Source organism: Argentina silus (assembly GCF_951799395.1).
Source record: "Argentina silus genome assembly, chromosome: X".
Taxonomy (NCBI): Eukaryota; Metazoa; Chordata; class Actinopteri; order Argentiniformes; family Argentinidae; genus Argentina; species Argentina silus.
In genome coordinates, this window is record NC_139653.1 from 7785116 (window position 1) to 7810531 (window position 25416).

The 25416-nt window shown below is 42.2% G+C and overlaps 3 protein-coding genes across 4 annotated transcripts in view; 1 reads left to right on the forward strand and 2 right to left on the reverse strand.

Annotated features, from left to right (window-relative positions):
- Window positions 1–5223: 5223 nt before the first annotated feature.
- Window positions 5224–10960, reverse strand: pwwp2b (PWWP domain containing 2B). Of its 2 annotated transcripts, none has more exons than XM_083694499.1 (3): window positions 10712–10960; window positions 7071–8726; window positions 5224–6203 (listed from the first exon to the last, which is right to left on the reverse strand). In XM_083694499.1, the coding sequence occupies exons 1-3, from the start codon at window positions 10849–10851 to the stop codon at window positions 6197–6199; spliced, it is 1803 nt and encodes a 600-aa protein (XP_083550625.1). In that variant the 5' UTR covers window positions 10852–10960; the 3' UTR covers window positions 5224–6196. The 2 variants fall into 2 exon arrangements, with proteins under 2 accessions (XP_083550625.1, XP_083550626.1); XM_083694500.1 differs by having other exon boundaries at window positions 7067–8726.
- A 1097-nt stretch (window positions 10961–12057) lies between these two features.
- On the reverse strand, window positions 12058–17576 carry LOC310823203 (leucine-rich repeat-containing protein 27-like). The gene is made up of 11 exons (XM_083695971.1): window positions 17368–17576; window positions 17134–17264; window positions 16860–16918; window positions 16519–16671; window positions 15625–15865; window positions 14929–15069; window positions 14395–14500; window positions 13993–14154; window positions 13331–13467; window positions 12394–12520; window positions 12058–12256 (listed from the first exon to the last, which is right to left on the reverse strand). Exons 1-11 carry the CDS (start codon window positions 17572–17574, stop codon window positions 12155–12157), a joined length of 1566 nt encoding a protein of 521 aa, XP_083552097.1. The 5' UTR covers window positions 17575–17576; the 3' UTR covers window positions 12058–12154.
- Window positions 17577–18849: 1273 nt separating this feature from the next.
- stk32c (serine/threonine kinase 32C) overlaps window positions 18850–25416 on the forward strand; it is a gene marked incomplete at its 3' end in the record, with an annotated part of 55685 nt that continues 49118 nt past the window's right edge. The window contains exon 1 of the mRNA XM_083694522.1: window positions 18850–19354. Coding sequence (XP_083550648.1) covers window positions 19273–19354 — 82 coding nt within the window. The 5' untranslated portion in view covers window positions 18850–19272. The remainder of the gene's footprint in view (window positions 19355–25416) is intronic.

A 25416-nucleotide genomic window follows, 5' to 3' on the forward strand; every position in this document is an offset into this window, starting at 1 on the left:
CATAAACACACTGGTGTGTCTCTAGTCCATGAAGAAGTTGTCTCTGGGGCACTTCCTGCAATCAAAATCACAATGGCTGGTTACAGTGGTCACACACCTGTCCTGAGGGCTAGTCAGTGTTAGGGACAGAGGAGAGCCACGGCCATATCCTTCAAAGAGTTATCGATTGGCTTACTGTGATGACATGAAGCAATATGAGCTGTAAGTTAGGCAACCATATGAGCTGTAAGAGCAATAGGCAAGTTACAAATGACCATTAAACCCTGTCAGTAAATACAAACCGCAAGACATAAGTGAGGAGTGAGGCTTCAAGGATAAATAAGGGACAGAAGACAGATCTCCTGTTGATCAGGTTCTGAACACATGCCACAAATGTTGATTGTACTGTAGCTCTACGGACAGGTGTTTATTTCAAATAAACACACTAGAATGGATCAGCATCTAGTTGGTGGCACCAAAGAAAGAGCATATAGACTCTTACAGACGTCTTCCTCAGCTCCAACTCCACAATCCTGGTATGAAATAGAACCAGTGCTCACTAGGCACAATGTAGCAAAGCATTTTGCAACCGAAAAATTAAATCAGAAGAAATCCAGCTAGTAACCTCCCTGTTGCACTCTGTTTCAAAACGTTTTGCACCTACTGGACAAGACCCAGCTCTCCTCATAGGAACACCGCATAGGGTCAATACGATAGTGATTAGTGAATAGGTTGACAATCCGGGACTTAGTCAGTGTGATGGAAGGTTTTTGTTGGAGTGATGTTGAGAGAATCTATTCAGACATATCTATCTGAATGTTCTGTAATGTTATTGGGCAATCCTGAGTCTCTGGTTTGTCACTTAAACTCCAGCAAGTAATTAAAAAAAACATCAGTGTCATTAAGATGATGATTTGACACTTCAACATGCATGTAATCACAGCTTTAGTACTGAGTACTGTACTATCATGGCAGATGTAAAATGGTTTAGTTCTCAGCATCAGTTAAAAGCAGCTCATCTGGGGGAGGTTGAGCATCTTCTCAAGTGCTCACACAGGCAAAGTTAATTATGGCCACAGCTTGCAAGGAGACATATCATTAGCAGTAATTGCAAACAGCATCCTACTGCCATGTGCCTCCCTTTCTGTCCCAGACTTACATCTCAGTGATCCATGAAAGCATTGACTCTCTCCCCAGATACATTACGTATGAAGAAGACAGAAATTTAGCTTTGGAAATGTGACTACTTATGGTCTACATATTGTATTTGTAAGAATCAGTGTGAGTGGGTCTGACAGAAGTGCGGACGTGAAGAGCACATTCAGACGAGAGATTCAGTTCAATGTCAGGAAGTGTGGGGATTAATAAGAGGCAGACTGTTTGTTGTGAGAGAGCATGTCTGTGTGTTTATGTCAACAGTGTGGTGGTTATTTCCCTGCTCCAGGGGACCGGTTGGGACAGGAGCTGTACATTTAAAGATCCAAATGCAATTAGCCTGTTTCCCCTCCTCAGTGTATGTGAGCAGATGGCTGGGGCCCACTCAGGAGAGATGCAGCAGCTCACTGTCATACATCACGAAGCACTGAACCTGCAGAGAGAGAGAGATAGAGAGTCCCTGACTCAGACCTAGGAATTCAGTATCCCAGCCTTCAATGCTGAAATATAATTAAGGGATGATTCCATTATGAGTCAGTCGATGAAAAATGTCCACTGGAGAGAGTTGGAGCTGAGGTGACGTGTGCTGTGTCAACTACCACATCTCACCACACCTGGATGAGTACTGGACGTAACATGCAGCCAGCCGCACCATATGGTAGCAATCGCGATAGCAATCTGATGTCGGACTGCGCAGTTAATGACGTTGACCTGGATCTCGCCTGAAGAAAGTAGGCTACACACAATGGACTTCACTGGCAATGATACGGGCCTTTTTCCCTTTGGTCATCAACCTCATGATTCTGCAGGTTTCCTTTTACTGTTCCTTTGTTTAAGAGGTTTGCTTTCGATGTGTGTGTAACCCTCTGGCACAACCACAATTGCTCACTGCAGGGTTTCAAAAATGCTGCTTGCTCACATTCCTTCCCCTCACCTTACCCCTGAGCAGAGTTGGGGGTGAATACACCACACGCTAGTAACAAAAGCCTAATGTGATTGAATATGCCTCAAGCAAGACATAGCTGACTGACATTTTAACACCACATCGTCTCTAACCCTCCAGGCTGGTCTTTATTCATCATACTTGGACAAGTTTAGGGCCAAAGGAAATTGCAAGGAATGAGAGAAGGGCAGCCCAGTGGCACGAGAGTTGTGCGGGTGTGGGGGAGGGGTAACCTGATGCTGTGCTTCCAAGATTATCAGATTGGGAGTTGGAGATCACCTGATCTGTCCTGTCCCACTGGTTATGAAATAGTGACATACAGTGGCCTGCGTAAGTAATGGGACAGTGCATTTTTTCTTGTTTTCGCTCTCCACTCCAAAAGTTTGGACTTTAAATCAAGCAAAATATATTATAGAGATTATCAGCTTTTATTTGATGGTATTTGTGTAGATATTGGTTTCACCATTCAGAAATTACAATTCTTTTTAAGCATAGTGCACCCATTTCAGGGTACCCAAAACACTTGGCTTGACAGGTGTTTCTGGTTTGTTAATGTTCCGTCACATGCAGTCATAAGAGAGCTCTCAATGTCTAGTATTGATTCTAGGCTTTGCGTTTGCCTTTTGAGTCTGCTTTTGGTGTCTGTGAACAGTAGGGCCAAAGACACATCAATGAAAGTCAGGGAAGCCATTATGAGGCTGAAATATCAGAAATAATCTATCAGAAACATAGCTAAAATCTTAAACATTCCAAAATCAAGTTTGGAACATCATTAAAAGGAAAGAAAGCACTGCTTAGAAATCGCAAACAGCCTGTTGGGCCAAGGAAGACTTCTACTTTGGATGACTCTACAGGAGGGAGGTGTGAATGTGTCAGAGACTACCTCCTGCAGAAGACTTCACCAGCAGAACTACAGAGGCTACACAGCAAGGTGCAAACCACTAACCACAAAAACAGGATGGCAAGGTTACGGTTTGCTAAAAAATACATGAAAGAGCCTGCAGAGTTCGGTAAAAAGGTCTTGTGGGCAGATGAGACAAAGATTAACATGTACCAGAGTGATGGCAAGTTAAGTGTGTTAAGTGTGGAGAAAAAAAGTAGCTGCCCAATATCCACAGTATATTCATCTGTGAAATATGGTGGAAGGGGTGTTATGGCTCAGGCATGTATGGCTTCCACTGGAACTGGCTCACATGTCTTAATTGTTGATGTAACTGCTGACAGCAGCAGCAGGATTCATTTTGAAGTGTAGAGAAACATCTTATCAGTACATGCACATCACACAGCACACTTTATCACACAGCAGGACAATGACCTAAAACATAGCAACTAGGGAGGTTTTCAGAAAAAAAAAAGTGGAAAGTTGTTGACTGGCCAAGTCAATCTCCAGATTTAAATCCTATTTATCATGCATTTTATTTGCTGAAGCGGAGACTTAAGGCAAAATGTCCTCAAAACAAACAACAACTGAAGATGTTTGCTTTACAAGCCTGGCAGAGCATCACCAGAGAAGATACCCAGCGTTTGGTGGGGTCAATGGGGTCAATTTGGACATCTGATGAATCTGTCCCATCACTTTTGTGTACCCTGAAATAGGGAGACTGTCAAAAAAGTGTTGTAATTTCTGAATGGTAAAACCAATATGTGCACAAATACCATCAATCAAAAGCCGAGAATCTCTACTTTAACCTCATAGTCATTGTTTGATCTCAAATACAAACTTTTGGAGTGTAGAGCCAAAAGAAGAAAAAATGCTGTCCAATCACTTACACAGGGAACTAAATACACTGTGTATGTTACAGGGGTCATAACTGAACACTCTGACATGGACTCAACTGAATCTGTGCCAATAGGTATATAGTGGCGTAGAGAGCAATAAGAAACGCATATCATGTGTAAATCAAGCAGGGGTAAAGTCAAAGGGGGGAGGGTGAAGACGTACAGGGGGTAGGGTGAAGACGAGCAGGGGGTAGGGTGAAGACGTAAAGGGGGGAGGGTGAAGACGTACAGGGGGGAGGGTGAAGACGAACAGGGGGTAGGGTGAAGACGAACAGGGGGGAGGGTGAAGACATACAGGGGGGAGGGTGAAGATGTACAGGGGGGAGGGTGAAGACGTACAGGCTCCAACATGTTAAGATACAAAAGGAGACAAGGCCAGTGGATTTCTGTTGAAAAACTTTTAAAAAGTACCAGAAACGGAGAACTGCAGTTCCACTAATCTCAGTTTAACCTGGTAGCAGGTAAGTATGATGCCAAAAACATTAAGTAATGAGAAAATGGCCATCATTTGACCCAGGGGAAAGTAGGGGACGAGTAGTAGATTTACACTCTGTAACTGACACTGACTGAGGGAGTGCTTGATGATAAGCCGCAAAAAGGTAGTCATATCACAGAACATGGCGTACAATTAATGCTGGAAACACAAACCAGCCAACAACAGCATGAGTACTGCATGTATATTTTATTTTATGTACAGAACATGTAAAAAAAACAAAACAAAAAATAGCCAATAACATTGACCAACATGGGCAACAGCAGACGGTCTTGTTGCTCACACACAGGAATTTCCTGACATCCGCCTCCTTCTCAATCATAAACCAGCCAGGTTTAAGAGTAAATAAGAGTCCATAAGAGTAAACCAGAATAGAATAGAAGGGAATCAAATGCACATCAACAGGAGTCAGGGCAGGAGTTGTAGTGATCTGATCGTGTGCAATCTGCAATGAGCTTTCGAGATAAGCCAGACTACCCATGGTGTCAGCCTCTGTAACCCCCCCCCCCCCGCCCTTTCCAACAGCGCCACTTTCAACTAGAAGGACACTAAAGGTCAAACCTGCAATCTCCTTCTCTCTACAGCTCAATGCAGACTGCAATCTGTAGTCCGTTCTGGTCTTACAAAGCAGCTCATCACTCCATCAGCACACACTACAGTTGAATTCACAGTATTCTTACAGCATTTTTGCGTTACTATAAAGCTTTTATTGAGACATGATGCATAGGGGTTTGACACGTTATGTCCATTTTCTTTTCTCCAGTGGAAACATTTGACGGGGATAGTGTTAGGTAGGGTGAGCCGTAAACCCAAGTCAAACGCAAGAATACAGTGTGCACAACCACCCCTGAAAGGTTCTCTGGTGTGTCCCCCCCCCCCCACCCCCCCAAAAAATAATCTCCAAGGTCATGGATAGTCAACCATGAGACATTTGAACTCTCTCGCTGCCTGTCAGTGCTGAATCTCCAGTTAGTGTTAGGACAATGAGCTTACAGCAGGCCACCAAGGTACAGATAAAGTGCTTTTTCTTGACATGACACATTAAATAATGAAAGTGAGTAGAAATTCACTTGGGGTATCATTTTACCAACTCATATCACACCTTGAAGGTATTCTAACTATAACCAAAAATGTGAGAAGAAAAAAAAACATGTTTGGAAAGGATAGAGATCAGTATAATAATAAATACATCAACATATCCGACAAGCAATGCTGAAGGCTACAAGGATGAAAACACTGCATGATCCTAGAACAGTACTCTCTCTGGATGGAGCGGTTTCACATTTCATATTTGGAAAGTAAAGAATTTAAAATAAGCTACTTTTCCTCCATGATATTGTGGATACGTTTCCAAGTCTGTTCTAAAAGGGCATTTTTAGGGCTTCTGATGAAGATGGCACTGGGACTGAACAGACTTGAGAGGGTACTTTGATAGGGTGAATTGAACTGGACCCACTCCACGACCACACGGTAAAAAGGACCGTATACATCAGCAGCAGTGTAGAGATTGTAGAAAGGTTAACTTAATCGTTATGGAAAATAAATTGTTACGCATAATAAATACATTCAGGTTTGTAGTGTTTGCCATTCAGCTGTATTGAAATATGGTTAAATCAAAAAATGAAAAAAAGGAGGAATTGTTCCAAGTAATCCATGAGATGCCTCAAACTGGCCTTCTTGCTCCCTTATCCAATCAACATTTCATCTTGGCAGCCATTTTCCTCCAGCCTTGTGGAAAAAAAGCACTGAATAAATAGTGACTGTGGCAACTGCACACACTCTCTCCCAGTACAGACGACAGAGTCTGAGAGTTCTGTGAGACCTCGGGTTTGACCATTCTACAGTCTTCAGCCACTACAGAGAGAGAGAAAACAGAGAGCAATGAGATTGGAATTATAAAAATAGCAATATTTCCTATGGAAGGATATTCTAACTGTGAGCTGGTAGAGCTACAGACGTCGCCCTGGGCGAGTTACACATTATTACAGATGGATTCTCACTTAACCATTCAAGATACGCATCATTCTAAATTGAGCAGCAACTACCTTAGCTCTCAGAACTTAGCCTAAGCTTCACTTGAGTGACGATTGCATTTTAGCCACAACCTAAATTAATCTCTCGGCAGCTGACATGACAAACATATTTGCATAATAAGCTATGGAAAGACACCAACTGTATTCTGAACTCCTTACGTGTGGATTGTTAAGAGCTCAGAAGCACTTTCATATGGTTGTTGGGCCTTCCCTAAGGCAAACATTGCCTGTGGAAGCTGCCTGCCTGTGTCATATCACCCTGAGACAATATTTAACCTCAGTGTTGGTTAAGGGCCTGGTGCTTCGGTCCACACAGGGTCCACACGGGCAACAAAAGGAGTCTAGGGGAACAAGGCTTGTACTTTTGTTTGAAATGATTGAACATGTAGATCTATAACTGTGGAGCAAATCCTAAGGACAAATCAGAAGGCCCTGGATTCAGACAACCAAGGTCATGAAGACCTAGATATTACGTAAATGAATTCAATTGAATGTTTCAAAACTAGCCATTCCTGTTGTAGGATATGCACTGGGCAAAATTATTGTTTTAGAAATTTGAACAGCAGGTGTATTTTGCAAGCAGATTTGTTGTTATGACAAATCTAATTGATATAAAATCCTGCTAGTGATGACTAAATTCTATCCTTTAGACTACCAACTGCTGTGTGAGTGTTTGGGGCCCACCTACGTTTCGCAGTGGGTGAGGAGAGAGTTGATCTCTGGGCTCATATGCCCAACAGCCTTGGCAGCTTCCACGATGGCTCTCCGGTACATCCCTTTCTTTTTACGGTTGAAGCGCGACCTGAAGAACTCCCTGAAGGGGGAGAGTTTGGCAACAGAGAGCTGGGATGTGGTGGGTGAGCCAAACCAGGCCACCTTGGCCTCAGGCCACTGGGCCTCGCAGTCACCGGCCTCCTCCTTGCGGCTGCCGCTGATGCTGAGGACACGTGCCGGCCACCAGGGGAACCCGTGGATCTTCCCCCACACCACGTCGCCCACCGTCAGGGCGTGGCCCTCCTCAGTTACACACTTGGTCATGCTACGCGTGTGCAGGCGCACAGTGAGCGGCGGCACTGTCTTGCTATTGTCCCGCGAGGAGGAGGACGACACTGAAATGTCCTCTCCGGGGGCCAGGTCACACAGCTCTGGAGAGGTGCCGTCTGAGCTGAAGGACTTTGACTCATCCAGACTGTCACTGCTGCACACAGAGAGGCTGGAGGAGTCTGCCTTCCTCTTGCGGAAGTTGATGAGCAGGGTGAGGTCGCTGTGGCTTCTTGCGGCCTCCTCGCCCAAGCTCCCCGACCACAGCTCCACAGAATTCTTCGCCTCCGAGTCCTCTGAGTGGGGCACCCTGGGGCTCCGTCTCTGCGCCCCACCCACCAGCTCTGCTTCGTACACCGACAGGCTCTCCTCTCCGTCATCCCGCCTCAGACGGATCTTTGGGGACGGGAGGGCCTGGCTGGAGATGAAGGGCCTAGTGAGCTTGAGTTTGGGAATGGACACAGTCAGACCTGTTCTGGTGGCATCTAGGATTTGCCGCTGACGCTGCTCATTTGCTGACTCGGGACTCATGACGTTTTCTCCCAGGCCGTTCTGCATCAGCTGTTTGGGACAGAAGGGCTTGACCGAGCCGTGCACCCGAGCGGGTATCTTCATGACCTCGCCTTTGCCCTGAGGAGTGCTGTAGACTATCTTGATAACTGGGCTGTGAGGAACCACATTGCCTCCCGGAAATTTATCCTCCTCCCTCTTGTCCTTCCTGAGCCTCTTGCCATCGTAGCTAGGGGCATTCTCCCGCCTCTTGCTTTCCTTCGTCGTATCAGTGTCCTCTTTTATGATCACCTTGGTGGATGTGTCCTTGACATCCTCGTCACTCTGCGGTGCGTTCTCTTTTCTGGAGGCCTTGGTGGTCAGCCCATCTTTGCTGTCCTCGTCACTGTTCAGTGTGTTCTTGCACTTCTCACACAACACCTGCCGGGGGCGGAGCCGGATGGTGCTCATGGTCATTCGGCCGGGCTCTCTGGTGCGTCTCTTCTTCCTCTTAATTGGTCGCGGCGGTGGCTGAGGTACCCATTGGCCGTAGCTGTGGCGTACCCATATGGGTTGAGGGAAGGGGGCTCCTTCAAAATAAGGAGGGTATGGAGCCTTCCCCGCGGGTACTGGTGTGGGCAGGAGCACACTGGGCAGGTCGTTTTCAGGGAGTGTGTTTTCGTCCTTTGGTCTATGCAAAACTTGGCTGGGAGACTTTGTTAAAGGCTCCTCAGTCAGGATTTCACAAGCAGGTTTCGATATGAGGCATTCCACTGGCTTTGTTGTGAAATCTGGTAGACAGAATAGCCCAGTCCTAAATGGAGAAAATGGTAATGAGAAAATAGATCAGTGCATGCATTGCTACTTATTTGTACTTATCCAATAATGTCAACACAACGCAAGTGGGGTTAATTCAACAAGCTAGTTTGCCAAACACTGATATGTACTGCTAATATTACAAATGTTTATGAAAAAAGCTTAAATTAGAATATTACAAATATTATTGCGCCTATACAGACAGTAGCGTTTTCTCTGCTTGAGCACATTAGTAAATTCAAATATTCCTTTTCATGCCAATGGACCTGCAGACGTGTACAACCACAGCCTCTGAGGAGCCTTTGATAGGTAGCAGCCAAGGCTGCAACATGGCTGTACTCTGTCAGGGACGGCAGACAAAGAGACTACAGGATGCCCAGGAGCCCCCCTCCATCTGACTGAACAAAAACAATCTCATGAATCACTCGGGACTGATAGAGAGAGCCAGGAGATTCAGTTTGTTTTTGAATCAGTGTCTGCTGTGTGCTTGTGTTGTGAGATTATTAATTAAAGTACATTTGGAAAGCCCAAAGGCGTTTCCCCATGAGCAGCAATTGGCAGGTACCTTTCTATAAGAGGCTCAGCGAGGCTTGTTTCCTGTGCTTTGGAGACTTAAAAGGCCGAAACAGAATATTAAGCCTTCACTGTGATTGACACATCACAAGATAGCGGATGAGAGTACAGAGAGTCCTGGCATAGGCTGGGTACAAGGACGCATAGCCGTGACTAAAGCCCTGTTGCCATTGAATGTTCTGTACACAATAACAAGAAGACAGAATAAGACATTCTATGAAAGGAGAGATAATGACAGAAAGAAAATTACGGGAAATGGACTTCTATAGTTACAGGAAAGAACCACTCATTGACAATGAAGGTGAAATATTCCTAGTCAAAAATCTTATTTTCTTCCATTATTATGAAGGTTATTCTCAGGCCAGTTTCAGCGTTCACATGAAAGTGTGTCTTAATATACTGACGGGTAAAGCTGGTAAGGTTCTGATGCTGCAAGTCTATAAATAAGCCCAGTGGCTTTAAAGGTGCACTGAACTAGTGCAACACAAGGCAAGTACATGTGACTGTAGACCTGGTATGACACACATTCACTGAGGTCCATATAACACATGCCCCATATGATACTGACAGTAGGAAGAGCATTTATCATACAGTATTTACATTATAGGAATATTATTAACACCAACAACATCGATATGGTGTCAAATGCTACCTAAAGAGCTCTTCCTTTGTTAAGCAGTGTCAGTGGTAGTTTTGCTTCTTTATTCAGGCCCATCATCTTGACAAAGAGTGCCATGCCATCATTCATGGTCAGCATAACAGCTGAATAATCTCTTTTCTAGAGTTTCAGGTTGATGAATCATAAACACGAGTTGAACAATCTTTCTAAAAGTTTATATTTGTGTGCCTTTCTGAGCCTCCACTTAAATTACAGATGTGAATTGATGGTTTGAGGCCCATCATCACCTTGCATAGCTCTATCAAAGCATGTAGCTAGTGTGGTGTAATTATTATAGACGATTAGAACAACAGAATAAAGCATGTCATATAAATAAAGAAGAAAGAGTCAGCAAGGGCTGTTTGGTTTATTGTAGCTAGCTAGTTAGCCAATTAAATCCAACTCTAGCTAACAATGAGATATTGGATGTAGCAAACGTTAACTATACTACCCTACCACGTAAGCATACTTTTTTTAGTCGTGACTAGAAATGATTTTGACAGGATGATTGGCATCATCCGGCAAGGGTTTACATGCAACATTTGGGTGTGTAATGAGAATACTGTAGGTTAGCTAGCTAGCTAGCTAGTTAGCTGGCTAACTAGCAAGCTAGCTGTAAAATCTTTGGAGTCTTTTGTATGAAAGGCCCGTGTAGCTAGTTAGCATGCTAGATTAGCCAGCTAACATTAGCAGGCTAGATAATTTACATTGTAATAAAAAATGATAATATAATTCGAAGAAATACAACTCACTTTTTGTTGCAGTCGAGTAATATCCCGGTGTAGCTTTTTCCTTGATAAGTTAATGACACAACTAGTGTATCGTTAACTATTTGATCGATAGTGACAGCAACCTGAGAGCCGGCCCGCAGCTCTTCGGCGACAGCCTCCATGCTCTCCGGGGTGAGGTGTCCGGCTTGGCAGTGCTCGATCTCGGCCTCGGGAGCCACGATCGCGTCGGCCAAAGATCCCTACTCCCTTTCTACTTTCGACCACGGGGAGGCTACACCAGGGCACGAAATGACGCCATCTCACCCCCTCCAACTCAATTACAACAGTTCTGCCACTAGTGACATCACAAAGACGGAGGAGCAAAATATTTTCCCCTCTGTCTGACTTGAAATTATACCATTACTAGACTTTATACTCGTGTCTGTCAAAGTAGTCCCCGTCACAACCATGAGTCGACGATTCATCAGCTGTTAGAGCTAATGTCTCTGCTGCTGATATCGAGGCCTACATAGCAGGTACATTAAGGCCTTCACAATCATTTTAAAATAAATGCAAAAGTGATCATTTCTTTGTTTTGTTTTTTCTCTTGCCAAACGTTTTCAAAATTTCAAATGCAATTGCATCTCTTTTTTAACCCCCCATACAATTTGACCTTGTCTCTACATTACTAACGGCAGACAGTACCACAATAGTATGGAGTAGACACAGGCCTACAGTAAATAATATACAAATCTTTGTCATTCACTGTAATGTCATACATGGAAGGCACATACATGCAGTTCTGGGAACCACTGATTGAACATGTAGAACAAATTAGTTGCACCATTGGGAACACTTTACACTTGTGGGAATCTGGGATTTTTGGACTTTTAAATTATTGATAGCTAGTGAAGAATGTAACATGAGCTCAGTTCAACTGCAGTACCCCATCAGAACCCAACATATAATCTTATTTGTAAACAATGTAATTGTTATGTATAATTTGATAAAACTACCATAGATGGATGTCTATCTATCTACATATGAATTTAAGAGTGGTTACATTTCTCCAACCCCACCCCTCAGGTGTTTACCAAATAAAGTGGCGGGGAGAACGCTTTGTTATTGTTTAAATCCCAGATGCCCTTTAATTGACGATGGACATGGTCTAGCTAAGGGCAGCTTGAAGGAGTAAGATATAGGGAGAAAGGGAGGGTAAGAAATGAAAGAGAGAGAGAGAAAGAGAGAGAGAGAGAGAGGTGAGGGCATAGCACCATTCTGTGGACAAATTAAGAACAAACTTTACAGTTGACAAATAACAGTCAGATGTTTATTGATGACCAGATACCATTGTGAATGAGTAAACTGCATATTCAGGGAGCTTCTATATAACTTACTTGCTTCTTATTTAACAAATGATCCCAATGTATTCAATACTGCAATTTTCAAAATGGCAGGACACACACAGCTTTCACAAAAAACCTTTCACTTGTCATAACAGCTTGGGGAACTGTCCCCAGTAAAGGCAATGAATCGATAGTCTCGCTCCTGTTTCCTTTCAGAAAGTTCTGACTGCAACTTCTTGGCCTGCAAGAGAAATTTGATAAAGAGGAAGGAAGATGAAGACAATGACTAGAAACACTCTGATCTTCAGTTGATTCCTGTGGCTTATTTTGTCAATGAGCAATGAAAATTGACTGGTTGTTTGATGTGGCACAACAGACCTCCTTCATATCGTGCACTGCACCCTTTGTCTCCTCTTCAACCGTGCCCCTGGGCCTCCTGCGTTTCTCCTGCATCACCTGAATATGGCTCCTGATCCGCTGCTCCAACTCTCTGTCTCGAGTCTCTCTAGGGTCACAGGGTCAAGGGTCAAGTGAACAATCATCCCACAAACCAAAGCCATGTTCTAAAAGTTCATCCTGCCAACTGTTTACTAAAAGTATCTACTACATACTAACCATACTACATACTATTTAGAGCCTACAGTTTAGTAAAATGTATTCAGTAAGCAACAAATTTCAACATTACACTACAGTACACCTCATTCATACTGAGAAACCGTCATCAACTCAACCACTGTTCATGGTACAGTGATGTGCCTCAATTTCGCTATTGCCTGCCTCCCTTACATGCTCCATTGAATTGTGGGACTAAAATAGAAAAGGACTTCCTGAATAGTGTGCATTGAATTCATACTACATGGAAAGGCAAATCTCGTATGACATCCTGGCATTTTATACATACTCAATTTCTGTACATTTCACATACTGTAAAAAGTTCTTATCTTGCATACTGAAAACGGCTACTAAATAGGTCGCAGTATGAACGTTCGGACATGGCCTAAGTGTTATCTTGAAGACTTACTTTAACCTACTCAGTACTTACATCACTGTTTTATGTATCATATTGCATACTGGATGTGTATACTCTATGGCAGCAGTATATATATAAGATGTATACACATACTGGTACAAGTGTCCATATTTCAGCAAGTAAATGTTCACAAATGGAACAAATACCCTGATATACTGCAGCTGTACAATCACTCTCTTTCCACTAGATGTCTCTTGACGCCAATGCTTCTGTTGGTGACTTATGAATTGAAGCATACAGTAGCTCAAACAGTGTAACCATTCATGGATCATTGATGGTTCATACCTGGCTTCCTCAAGTTCCTTTTGGGACAAAAACGATCTCTGTTTCTGTAGCCTCTTTGGTGTGTTGTGAGTCTTGACTTCAACGCTGTCAGCGACACTGCACAGAGAATCTATTGCGTATGGAGCTGTCTGCGGCATCTGCAAAACAGATAAATGCTTGCTTTTCTCTAGAAGGCTTGTATTTTGTCCTGTATCGTTGGGACAGCTAAAAACAAGTGACTATATATACGGTATCATTATATCTGTATATATGGCTCTGGTGACTACACTCTTAGAAAAAAGGGTTCTAAAAGGGTTCATTTGTCCCCATAGGGGAACCCTTGAAGAACCCTTTTGGGTTCCACGTTGAACCCTTTTGGGTTCCATTCCTTTCTGTGAAAAGGGTTCTAGGTAGAACCCAAAAGGGGTCTACATTTAACCCAATAGGGTTCTTCAAAGGGTTCCCCTATGGGAACAAATGAACCCTTTTCTAACCATTTTTTCTGTGCACTATCCTGGCTTACTGTTACTAAAGAGGTTAGATGGGTTCATCTGTGGGTTCAACTGTGTACTATATGTGCAAATTATATATATGTGTGTGTGTGTGTGTGTGTGTGTGTGTGTGTGTGTGTGTGTGTGTGTGTGTGTGTGTGTGTGTGTCTGTGTCTGTGTGTGTGTGTTTACCAGCTGTGGAGGAGCCTCACTGGGGGCGTTTGACTGCTGCAGGATGACTGACTCAGCACACTGGAGGCATAGTGGTCCCTCACTAGCAAGGCCTGTCACTGCTTCTGATCGCGAGTGGCTCAATTGAGTGTCTGCACAGCCTGAAATTATCTTTTTCAACGTCTCCTCATCCAGAATGAAAACAAAGACACAAGTCAGCTTTTCTGACTACTCTGACTGCCAGTTCTGAAACCCCCCTTATAATGGGACAACTATTTCTTCTCAAAGATTGACCCTTGCCTCGGGCTGGTGTTTTGCTGCCCTCCTCTGGTTAGGAATTGAACATCAAGCAAATAGAAATAAAAAAACAGATACAGAAAAAAATAGACTATATAAGTGTCATCCAAGCATAATGTACAGTACCTCTTCTCTCCTATGTCTTTCACGCCTTTCCTGTTTGTGCTCCAAGACCTTCCTTTCCTGCATGATCCTGGCATGCGTGCGCCACTCCCGGAGGAGCTCCTGGTCTCTGAGGGACAGGGGACAGCGGGCGTGGAAAGCACTGCGAGGGGTCATGTTGGCCATAAACACTGACCTAAGGTCCGTTTCAACTTTATAGGTAGGTTTGCGGTAGGATAGGCTGCTTTTAGATGTTGCTACATTTATTTACATACCCCTTATTGGCATTGGGTTTTGCAGACACATAAAATTGATCCCTCCCTTTCTGGCGCTTCATCAATTGCCAATTTGACTCAATACACCCCTGCTTTCTGAAACTGCAAGGTAAGGGAACATTCTCTCTCACCTGTGGTATTACATGGCTGGTAACTAACTACTGGTAGTGAACACAATCTACTGTAATATGATTAACCACAAATGCAGTGGGAGTCATAGTGGGTTTACTGACGTTAACTGGGTTCTGTAAACAGGTAAACAACAACATAACGACTTACTTACTTCCTTCTTTGTTCAAGAATAGCTTGTTTTTCTTTAAGCTCTTTCATTGCAGCCAGTCTTCTTTCTTCTGACCTCTTCCAATACTGCATGTCAAATGGAGGGAGTTCAGGAAATATGTTCCCTCTGGTAATTTCTTTTTTTCTGACAAATAAATGGAAAGAAAATGTTTTATTTTTATTGCTCTTAGAGCAACCATCTCCCAACTGAAAGCCTTTGAGATTTAATCGCTAGACCTCAGAGAATGTCATTCAAAAAGTGTTAATACCATCCATGAATGCTATGCAGCATGCAGTATTTAAACCTCATCCACAACTAGACAACTAAACTTCTGTTTAAACTAGAACTCCCACTTGGTATCACACTGTTCAATCTACCTCCAACAATTCAAATAAGATGGTATGTGAACACTGTTAGTTGAAATGAGGTCAGTTTGGTTTTCTCTCTTCTCAATAAAGAAAGATAAGCAAGCTGGTCCTAGTGTGCAGCGGCATAGTCTAGAGCAGTTTAATTTCCTTACCTTCACCTGCACTGATGTGAAATAACTGAAATGGTGAAAACCGAATTCCTTGTACATGCAGGCATCCACCATCTTGCTTACTATGTACAGATCATTGCAAATGAAAGAGAGGAGACGGGGGAAGGAGGAGGATATTCTATGCTATTGAGATGCACCCCTGGATTTACAGTTGAGTTTACCTTCTAATAATGGGAAGGGACTTATGACTTCTATCGCCGCCGTCTGCTGCCCTGGGGAGATGTGAGAGTGAGAGAGGGAGGGCCTGTGCTCCGTAGCCCAACTCTGCCCTGTCCATTTGGATCATCTTCTGTTTCAACTCCTTGAACCTCTGCAGATCGTCTTCATCCACCACCTCTCCACAGAGGTCCAGACTGGACTTCACGAGCTCTGCCAACTGTAGCTTCTCCACAGGGGGCATGTCTTTAGATCACACAATTCAAAAACAACTTTCAATGAAAAATGTTGACTGCATCAAAAGATTCACATCCTATACAAATCATTTTGCTCTTTTAATTTTCAAAAGGGTCCTTTGCATTTCTGCTGAAGTGACATCTGATGCAAGACGAATGCAAAAATGAACCTATGATTGCCTGTGAACCAAAATAACCTAATCCAGTATGACATGATCTTAACGGCATCCAATTGGTCTGGTAAATGACAATATTCCCCATAGAGACAATACGCCAGACAGATACAAAGATACAAGGTGTCTTTGTTCTATAGTAGGTGCAGGTTTCCTGCTGAGTGGTGAGTTTGGCTGGTCAGGATGATTAGCTACAGAAAGTGCTTTATGACAGAGAGCCCCTGTTAGAAAGCCCACAGGTTATTGATCATTTTCATCAGGCTAAAAATATTACAGGGAAGAGCTGCACAAAAAGTCAGCCGGCTGCATGCACCGTCTCCAAGGGAACAGAAGTCACACCACTGAAGTGGAACCAGGGCAAGGAGCTATTTTTGAGGAGAGCCTTCCTTTCTTATGCAAAAGAACAGATGGTGAGGACGTGTTCAGAGGACGCGCACACAGAAACACCTTGCTGTTGCATTGTTCAAGTTCACTTGTAGTTTTCATTCACCTGGCAGACAGTTCCGCACGCTAACTGGTCGTTCAGCCATGGCACTCCTTAGGTACTGGAGGATGCATTGAAGCCCCTGCTGCACAATCTCTGGAGGCGGACACATGATGGGGCAATGCCTTAGACTCAGGGCTTTGAGAGTAATTACATTACCTGAGAGAAACACACAAAAAAACACTTAAAAAGAGTCACTGAAGAGTAAGCTGGGGAAATCAGAGGCACTGTCAATGTCTCTGTCTGTAGACTGTTGACGCAGACTTGTTGGAATCAACGTGTCGTTCTTATGTAAAGGTCATTGAGAACTGGAAACAAATTGATTGACGTGACAGAGCTCGACTCACCCAATTCAGGTGGAAGCTCTCTTATAGGATTCCCTTCTAGCAGCAAGGTTTTCAGACACCTGAATCAACCAATTCATATGCATAATAAATACTCACCTACATAATACTAAATCTAATATACATACTGCCTGATAGGCCTATAGCCTACATACACACTACCCCTCTAACATGAAACAGGGTTTACATCTGTGCAGTATAGAACAGGTAATAATGATGACACTAATATATGCCCAATATGTAATGCAGGGGAAATCAAACATAATCTGACACATACCTGTGTAGACCAATTTCTGCAGGAAGGGATGTGATCTGGTTATTTCTGAGATCTAACCACACCAAATTTGACAAATTGGTGAACAGGGTATCCGGAAGAGTGGATATTTGATTACCTTCAAGATACAAATTCTTCAGACAACATGATGATAGAGTTAGAGAGGATGCAGTTAATTACATTTATAGGCTTGACTATTATTATATATGAAAACATGAGCAGCATATGCCTGTTTACCTTCAGCATAGAATTCAACAAAATGCAATCCACAACATCTTTCAACTGTCTTCTGCTTAAATATAGGGTGTCAGAGGTCGCATATTCAGTGATCTGGAGAGCTTCAACACTCTCAAGTGGAATAGGAGGGGTCTGCGATTTAACTGCATTATCACCACATTCAAGGCTTAAATGGAGGTCAGTAATTTCATCCTCAAATGATGACATTGTTGTTAGCTGTCTTCTTTGGTTGATTGGAGTATGTAAAGGTGCGTCCCTCACTCAGCCCATCATACAAGCTATCGACATGCAATCAGATTTCTGGTGCCAAAGTCCAGAAGGGGAAAGAGCGGAAACAAATACATCACAGTCATACATCTGTAACTATTCATCTAACCCAGCTGGCAAATGTTTTTTTCTGTGCAATATATTATGTAGTTGAGATTAGATCCTCCGTGAGGCACTGGATGTACATCAGAGGTACTAAGTAAGTAAGCCAGTAAACTTTTAAAGCAGCTATCAGTGACTATCTAACAAAAATAAACATGCATTTTAACATGCAAATAATCTAAACTAAAGGTATACATAATTTGTTTATAAAATATCCGATGTCAACAAAAACATAAACTCTAGCATACAACACATAGGCCTAGAGATTGTTGGTTGTTTGCTACCTAGATAGCCATGGGTCCCCTGTGGGTGAGCTAGCTAGCGAAAGTGTTAATTAAGCTATAAGTTCAAGTCATAAATAAGTTAGTTAGATAATTTGAACTACACTTAATTAATTATTATTAATTATTGTAACGTTAGCTATTATAACTTGATAGAAGACATTTTCCTTACCCAGCTAAGCTATATCTTTGGTTACCATGACAACAGTGAAGCAGGACAACATCAACTACGGCAAGTATTAATAGTTCAAACTGTGCGAAAAATAATGCTTTCACCAAAAGTAAGTATTGAGAACAGTATTTGGTCTTCGGACTTATCCGACTGACGAAAAAAAAGCACATTATCAAAAGAAGTCACAAATAAGCTATAGTGCTCTATTAGAGAAAATCATCCTTACTGGTCTGTTTCTGAACTTGATCATATTAAAACATTGCATCCAAAAATAAATGAGCCCTATCATGTAAAGTTATTGGTGGCCTACATTATATTACTGTATTGACTTGTCGTTGCGATTCCATGGTAAACATTTTTTTAATTTTTTTAAATGCTGCACTCTGATAAACTGTGGTTGTGTGTGCGCGCACCGTTATGTATTATCAGTGTTGTTACACCATTGATGATATATAGTAGGCCTACACGCCTCATACACATATACACACACTCTCACAGCTCATGCACACACACACACACACACACACGCGCGCGCGCGCACTCACAGACACACACGTGTACACAGCCAGAATATAATGGCACAGGGAAGTAAAGTGTTAACCACCTTTTTTCAATGATCTAGCGCCACCCATCTCCTAATTAGATTCGCAATGACTGAATTTAGTTAGGTAATGTACGGTCGTGGCTATACTCCTTTTGATATTTAAAATCACCTTGCGGACTAGCACAGCTTGGTTCTGCTATATAGATGTGCTCTTGACATGCATGACAGAGGGAGCTACGTCGTCTACAGTCAGTCAGAGGCGAACTGTCACACTCATAGCACCTAGAACACAGTTCCAGTTGAGGACGGAAGAGAAAAGCAGCTAGTGCATTTATTTATCTCTGCAAGTAAACGGTAGGCGATAATCGATTCGATATATTATCCATCGACTTTTCAGGCACGCAAAGTCGAGGTGTGTAAATGAAAGAAAGGAATTGACAAACAATCACCGAGGAGGGGGCGATGCATTTGTTCAACGAGTCCAACACAGAGCTATAGTTTTTCAAGGAGCGAGGAATGCCATCTGAGCTCCCGCATCAATGTTTCACTGGGGCAAGTGGAAGAAGAGGATGGGCGCAAATAGTTCTTCTAAGAGACCGGTCTTCGATGAAAAGGAAGATGGTGAGTCGAAAAACGCACAAAACAACAACCGTTGTGATTCATTTGGGTTGAAAAGGAACTGAACAAGCGCAAAGAAGTTACAATTTCAATGTGGCTGATAGCCTCCTCAAGACTAGAATAAAGCATCACTTGTATCTATATGTCATCACTTATATCTATTGCCTATTGAAATGTCACCTAAAAGTCATGTCACCCCAAGAAAATAAGTGTGTGTACGATTAGGTTTTGATAACATTTATTGCAGGCTCAGGCAGGAGAGGAAGCAGAAGTCGGGGGTGTGGCGTTTAACTTTCGATTGATGGACAGTAAAATTATATTGAGTAGTAGGCTAGGCTACAAAAACAAAACAATAGACTATTGCACATTTTATTCATTTTTGTTGTTGTGGATAATTATCATAGGCTAATGGGAACTTTTAATTCCATAATGAAACCCTGATGCAGTCGACTGTAACTGATTTGCATTCAATCAAGTTAGGCTATAGATAATTTAATGTAGATGTAGATTGTGTAATTATATTATTTTGTTATTATTATAGTACAGAAGCAGCTGAATTATAGGCATTTGAATTATAGGCCTCTAACTATGAAATATGCATGTAAGTCATTGGATTAATTGAATAATTAGACAAGATTAGTGATATGCATTAAAGTAATGCTAATTTAGGATTGTCGTTAGTGTATGGAGAATAAGTCCCTTGGAACTGAACCAAATATGCTTGGCTTTCAAATCATGAATGCTCCCTAATGGGCTAAAAATTCCAATAATACCAATGAGTTATCTCAAATGACAGATGAGCCTACTAAATCACAGGAAAACCAAAGTAAATGAGGTCAGTCCACTGCAGACTTGTGGTCATATGATTGGGAGGAGATGGTGTGTGTGTGTGTGTTGGCTGACCTATTTAGATGCTGCAATTTTGTCCATAAAATTCATATGCATTAGCGTGCCCTGTAGGCCTACTTTTAGTTATGTTAAAGTCATTGAAAGTGTAATGGAAAGGAGTAGATCTACAATCTCTTCTCAGTCTCTGTTGTTGTTTTTCATATCCTTTTGTGAGTTGGATATGAAATGTCTGTCTTTGTGTTTATCTGATGAAAAGCTATAAACAAGGCTTTGACTTGAAGAGGAGAGAGGGATGCAGTTGGACATGCATTGAGTTTCCCTGTTTTTATCGTTTACTTGTGATGAAAGAAGGGGCCTGGAGGCTCAAGGCTGGTACTGTATGGCCCATTTCTATACCTTACTATAGTACTGTATATTCTCTTCACTCCCCCCAAACACACACACCCCTTTCTTCACTCCACCATCTCACCCACTACAACCATCATCATCATCATCATCATCATCATCATCATTATGCATAGATGCACAGAGAGTCAACTGTACACTTTGGTGCAAAGGTGGGGTAAATTAAATTGCTCTCACAACGTTAACATTTCTGGGGTTTACACTGTGTTCACACAGAGCAGGAAGGTACTCTTCTCCCATACACGGCTCAAAGGAAGAGACATTATTCTTCTATGCATCACAGCTTACACCTTGAAAAGTAGTAATAATTATAAAATAATTATCATAACTGATAAAGGTATACTATAACGGTATAAAGCGTTTTGCCGTACATTATGTTCAAATTTGCTAAGTAACTGCGATTTGTTTCATGCAGAGAGTAAGTGTTTGTTTCTGCCTGGTCTCTTAGAAACAGTATCTCTTGGCTTCTTGGAAAACAGCATATGGGCTACATTAGGCAGTAATATTAGAGCAGTGCTTGGCTAGAAAGGCCTCTAACGTAATCAAGTTGTCAGGTTGATGTTCAAGAGTAGCTGCCAAACGGATATTTTAGCAGATTGTTTGATTAACAGGGAGGAGAAAGCCTAAAGAATTGATTGGGGGCTTGTGTCCTTCCTGTACAACTATACATTGCATATTTCTCAGAAATGCTCCCAGTGTTGGTAGTGCCAGATAAACAGTCTTATGGCCGGATCCCACTGCGCCACATGAGCCTTATTCAAGCTGACTGAAACTTTTAAGTATGAGGCGAGTCTCAAAACACTTAGCAGACTGCAAGCATTTTACCAATGGGTAAATGACAGAAAGCCAATGATCCAAACCGCTTGTCTCTATCATAATACGTTCAACAGTTATTGGAGTGTTTACCCTTGAAGGACGGCCAACATAAAGGTGACCAAGTCAATGGAGGCCAGAGAAAAAAGGTGGTAAAAAAAGAAAGAAAATGTCATCCCAAACATATTAGCTCTAGGCTATACTGTAATGACAAACTCGCATAACTCTACATGACAAGCTCACTTTCTCATTGAACTCGTCATCTTTCTTCTCTAATCCACACGACATAAAACAATACAGAGGTAAGATAGATATCGATTTTGAGACATGACATGTCGTATTTTCATATTCTAGTATACGCTTTTCATGTTAATGCAAAATTATTGATTAAGATTTCTCACAAAGCGTAATGTCAACGGAGCACAGCGTACCGCGAGCCGTTTATTTTCAAAGCTGTTTACATTTAATTCAGCTCGTGTCATCCTTATTTAGCTATATGTGATCTGTGGACGACAATCACAACATGTAAATCCTCAAAAGTTGCTGCGAGACAGCGTCACCGCTCTGTCAACAGTGCTCGGTGCTTGTTATCGGATGTATTACAGTAGGTTCCGACTTTCTGGATAAAATGTTAATGATATGTTAGAGAAATACCCGACTGGACGATTCACAACATGGAGGGTCATATAGTTTTAGTAAAATATATTTTATAACATTAGGAAGTTAAATTGAATCACCAAAGCGTGTTTTCTTTCACTTTCCCCAGAGTGGATGAACACAGTACAAAAGGGCACTCAAAGTTACACTGAAAGACCTCACCTGAACTTGTGCTGCAGTAATGCAGTTACTGAAAAGAAGGCATTTGCGGTATCCAATGGAGACTTTGAATGGAAAGATGTCCCCCTGAATGAGCCCACAAGGCACTTGCTTTGTGTACTTCCACATGCATATGGAGGACACAAAGCATGCCCTTAGTGTGTGTGTGTGTCTGTTTTTCTGTGCGTGCGTGCTATGAGTATAAAGGTTTGAAGACCTGCAGGCAGAGTTGTGGGGTATAAAGTTAGAGAGAGAGAACAGATTGCATGCGCTGAATACTGAGTCCTCTCTTTCTTTCATCTCTGGCATTAGTTCATACATTTCTATCTCTATCACTCCCTTTCTTCAACTGAATGATATGCCGCTGTTAGCTTCTTAGTACTGACTAAATGCCATTAAACAATATGAGGCTGTCTGGCGGATGTTGTCATGGTAATATTGAGGTACAGTACCAGTCAAAAGTTTGGACACACCTTGCCAAGAGTGTGCAAAGCTGTCATCAAAGCAAAAGGTGGCTACTTTGAAGAATCTAAAATATAAAACATATTCTGGTTTGTTTAACACTTTTTTTGTTTGCTACATAATTCCATATGTGTTCCTTCATAGTTTTGATGTCTTCAATATTAATCTACAATGTAGAAAATAATTTTAAAAAAATAAAGAAAAACCATTGAATGAGAAGGTGTGTCCAAACTTTTGACTGGTACTGACCAGTATATCTGACCACCGATATGCATACCCCGCCACTATAGGTATTCTCTCAACAATGTGGATGCAAAGCAACGTGAACCCAAATCTTTCATAGTTGACTGGGTCTGACTGGCTGACTACTTCAATAGTATTCAGAGGAAAGATTATAGATGAGGGGTGTAGTGTAGTACATCTGTAGTATAGTAAATGATCTGTGTTGAAATACAGTTCAGCTCTACAGTAGTTTGTACAGTACTTAGGTCTTGAATATATCTGTATCTCCTTGAGACTTGTACTTGCTTCAGGTGATGCAGAGGTGATGGAATAGCAATGCTAGTGTCAGAGTGGAAGGTGTCTTCAAAGAGATCAACTCAGTTGGGTGCTGAGATAAAGACAGAAAGGAGAAAAGTTGTGCGTTTGTGTGTGTGTGCCCACAGAGAATGCAATTGATGTCAGCCCAGTGGGTTGGATGAGAACCTGTCATAAAGTCAGTATGTATTCTCTCACACCTGCAGACTTCTCTATTTTCTCCTTATCTTTTACTCTCTCGTTCTTTTCCTAGTTTTAGAATCAAATTGTTTCCTTTTTATTTCTGAGGAGGTAGCACGTTTTACTAAATAAAAGATTTACTGAAGCGCAATTGGTAAATTATGATTCTCAAAAAGAGAACATAGGACATTCCCTCTGTACTTCAAATGCATTTGAAATGTTCTTTATTTTGTATTTTATTGACAAACATGCAGCTTGTAGTCCCACAGCTTGCAGTCTGCTAAGTGATAAGACATAGGAGAGCCCCAGCGTATCCATGGTAGCCTTTCTCAAATTCAAAGTGCATACACTGTCCATGCAAGAGCAAGTGAGGTGGAGAGAGGATGAAGATCTCACAAAATCAACAAACAAAGACCAAATCTGATGTTGTCATTTTGCTTAAATTATGTAAAAATCCTGCTTCTGTTTTTTGAGTACACACACACACACACACACACACACACAGGTAATTCACATTAACGTGTGTTTTTGTTTGTGTGTGTGTGCTCAAAGTGGATGCCAGTGCAGTCTCCTCCTGCCTTTCATTTAGCCGCTGTGGTCTATTCCACAGAGATGCGTGTTCAGACCAATTAGAGGTGTTGAGGTAGTAGTGGTGGTCCATTAGGAATCGAATGTGCTAATTTATTCATGTAGCACTTTTGAGGTCAGGCAGAGATTTTTATGTGTGGAGGTCATTGGTTGGACTAAGAGAAAGAAGATGAGGGGAAAGTGACTCTCTTGCTCTATTCTTCATGTTACAGTAGAGGACAGGCAGTCCCTTGATGTCAGATCACCACCGCACCCTCCTCTGTAGAGTTGTGAGATCACCTGCAATGCCAGACTCTAGGTTCAGATGACAAGCGACAAAGGTGACAACCTACCGGAAGTCCATTTATTTTTAATGGGGGGTAAAGTGGCCTGAGGTGAGTAGAGCATTGTAGCTAACATTAGGCAACATGACAACATGTAGAAATGGCTAGTCGATAACCAATAAGAGGAGGGAAGGTCTCATTCGCTTGTTCTGTATAGGCTACTGGTAGATACACTACCGAATGTGCTGGCAAGCAACGTATCCACCAGCAGCCAAACAGGGACGAGAGGTGATTTTATGGCTTGTCATAAGAATGCCTCTAGAGGGGCTGTCACTCTTACCGGGTCGTGACATGCTCATTCATGAAATACTGCTCACTGGTTCGCCCCTGAAATGTAACAACATCAAAGATGACAGTGGCCCCTCCTGCCCAGCTGCCCATTGGTCCCCCAGGGAGCATATGCAAATAAACCCCTACTCCGATATTCAGTGCTTAGATCATATAGAAAATAAAGAACCTCTTGCAGGTGCCTCTAGGGCTCTAACCTCACTCACCAGACACGTCTTGGTCCTCTGGTATTAGGTTACAAGGGATCAGTCTTGCCCAATTGGATAATGGTATTAGAATGAGAATATTGTGTTGAATAATCATGTAAATGTATTCGTATACAGAGCTGTCTGTAATTATTGGGACAGTGAAGCAATTTTTCTATACTCCAAAAGTTTGGATTTTAAATCAAACAATTACTATGAGGTTAAAGTATAGATTCTCAGCTTTTATTTTAGGGTATTTGTGTACATATTGGTTTCACCCTTTAGATATGACAACACTTTTTATAAATAGTCCCCCTATTTGATGGCACCAAAAGTATTGTGACAATTGGCATGACAGATGTTTCTGTTTAGTCAGGTGTGTGCTGTCATATAATTTGTGAGAGAGCAGGCATTGATTCTAGGCTTTGCATTTGCCTTTGGAGTCTGCTCTTGGTGTCTGTCAACATAAGGACCAAAGAGGTGTCACTGAAAGTCAAGGAAGCCATTCTAAGGCTGACCAGACAAAATCAATCAGAAACATAGCCAAAACCTTAGGCTTACCAAAATCAACAGTATGGTACATCATTAAAAAGAAAGAAAGCACTGGTGAGCTCATCGC

Coding starts and splice junctions, on each gene's coding strand:
- LOC310823203 (XM_083695971.1), bottom strand. CDS start 17,574: ATGTCATCATTTGAGGATGAAATTACTGACCTCCATTTAAGCCTTGAA. Junction 15,866..16,518: donor CGTGCGGAACTGTCTGCCAG/GTGAATGAAAAC, acceptor TGTGATCTAAAG/ACATGCCCCCTGTGGAGAAG. Junction 13,468..13,992: donor GTGAGGCTCCTCCACAGCTG/GTAAACACACAC, acceptor TCTGTTTTGCAG/ATGCCGCAGACAGCTCCATA.
- pwwp2b (XM_083694499.1), bottom strand. CDS start 10,851: ATGGAGGCTGTCGCCGAAGAGCTGCGGGCCGGCTCTCAGGTTGCTGTC. Junction 8,727..10,711: donor TTACTCGACTGCAACAAAAA/GTGAGTTGTATT, acceptor TTCTCCATTTAG/GACTGGGCTATTCTGTCTAC.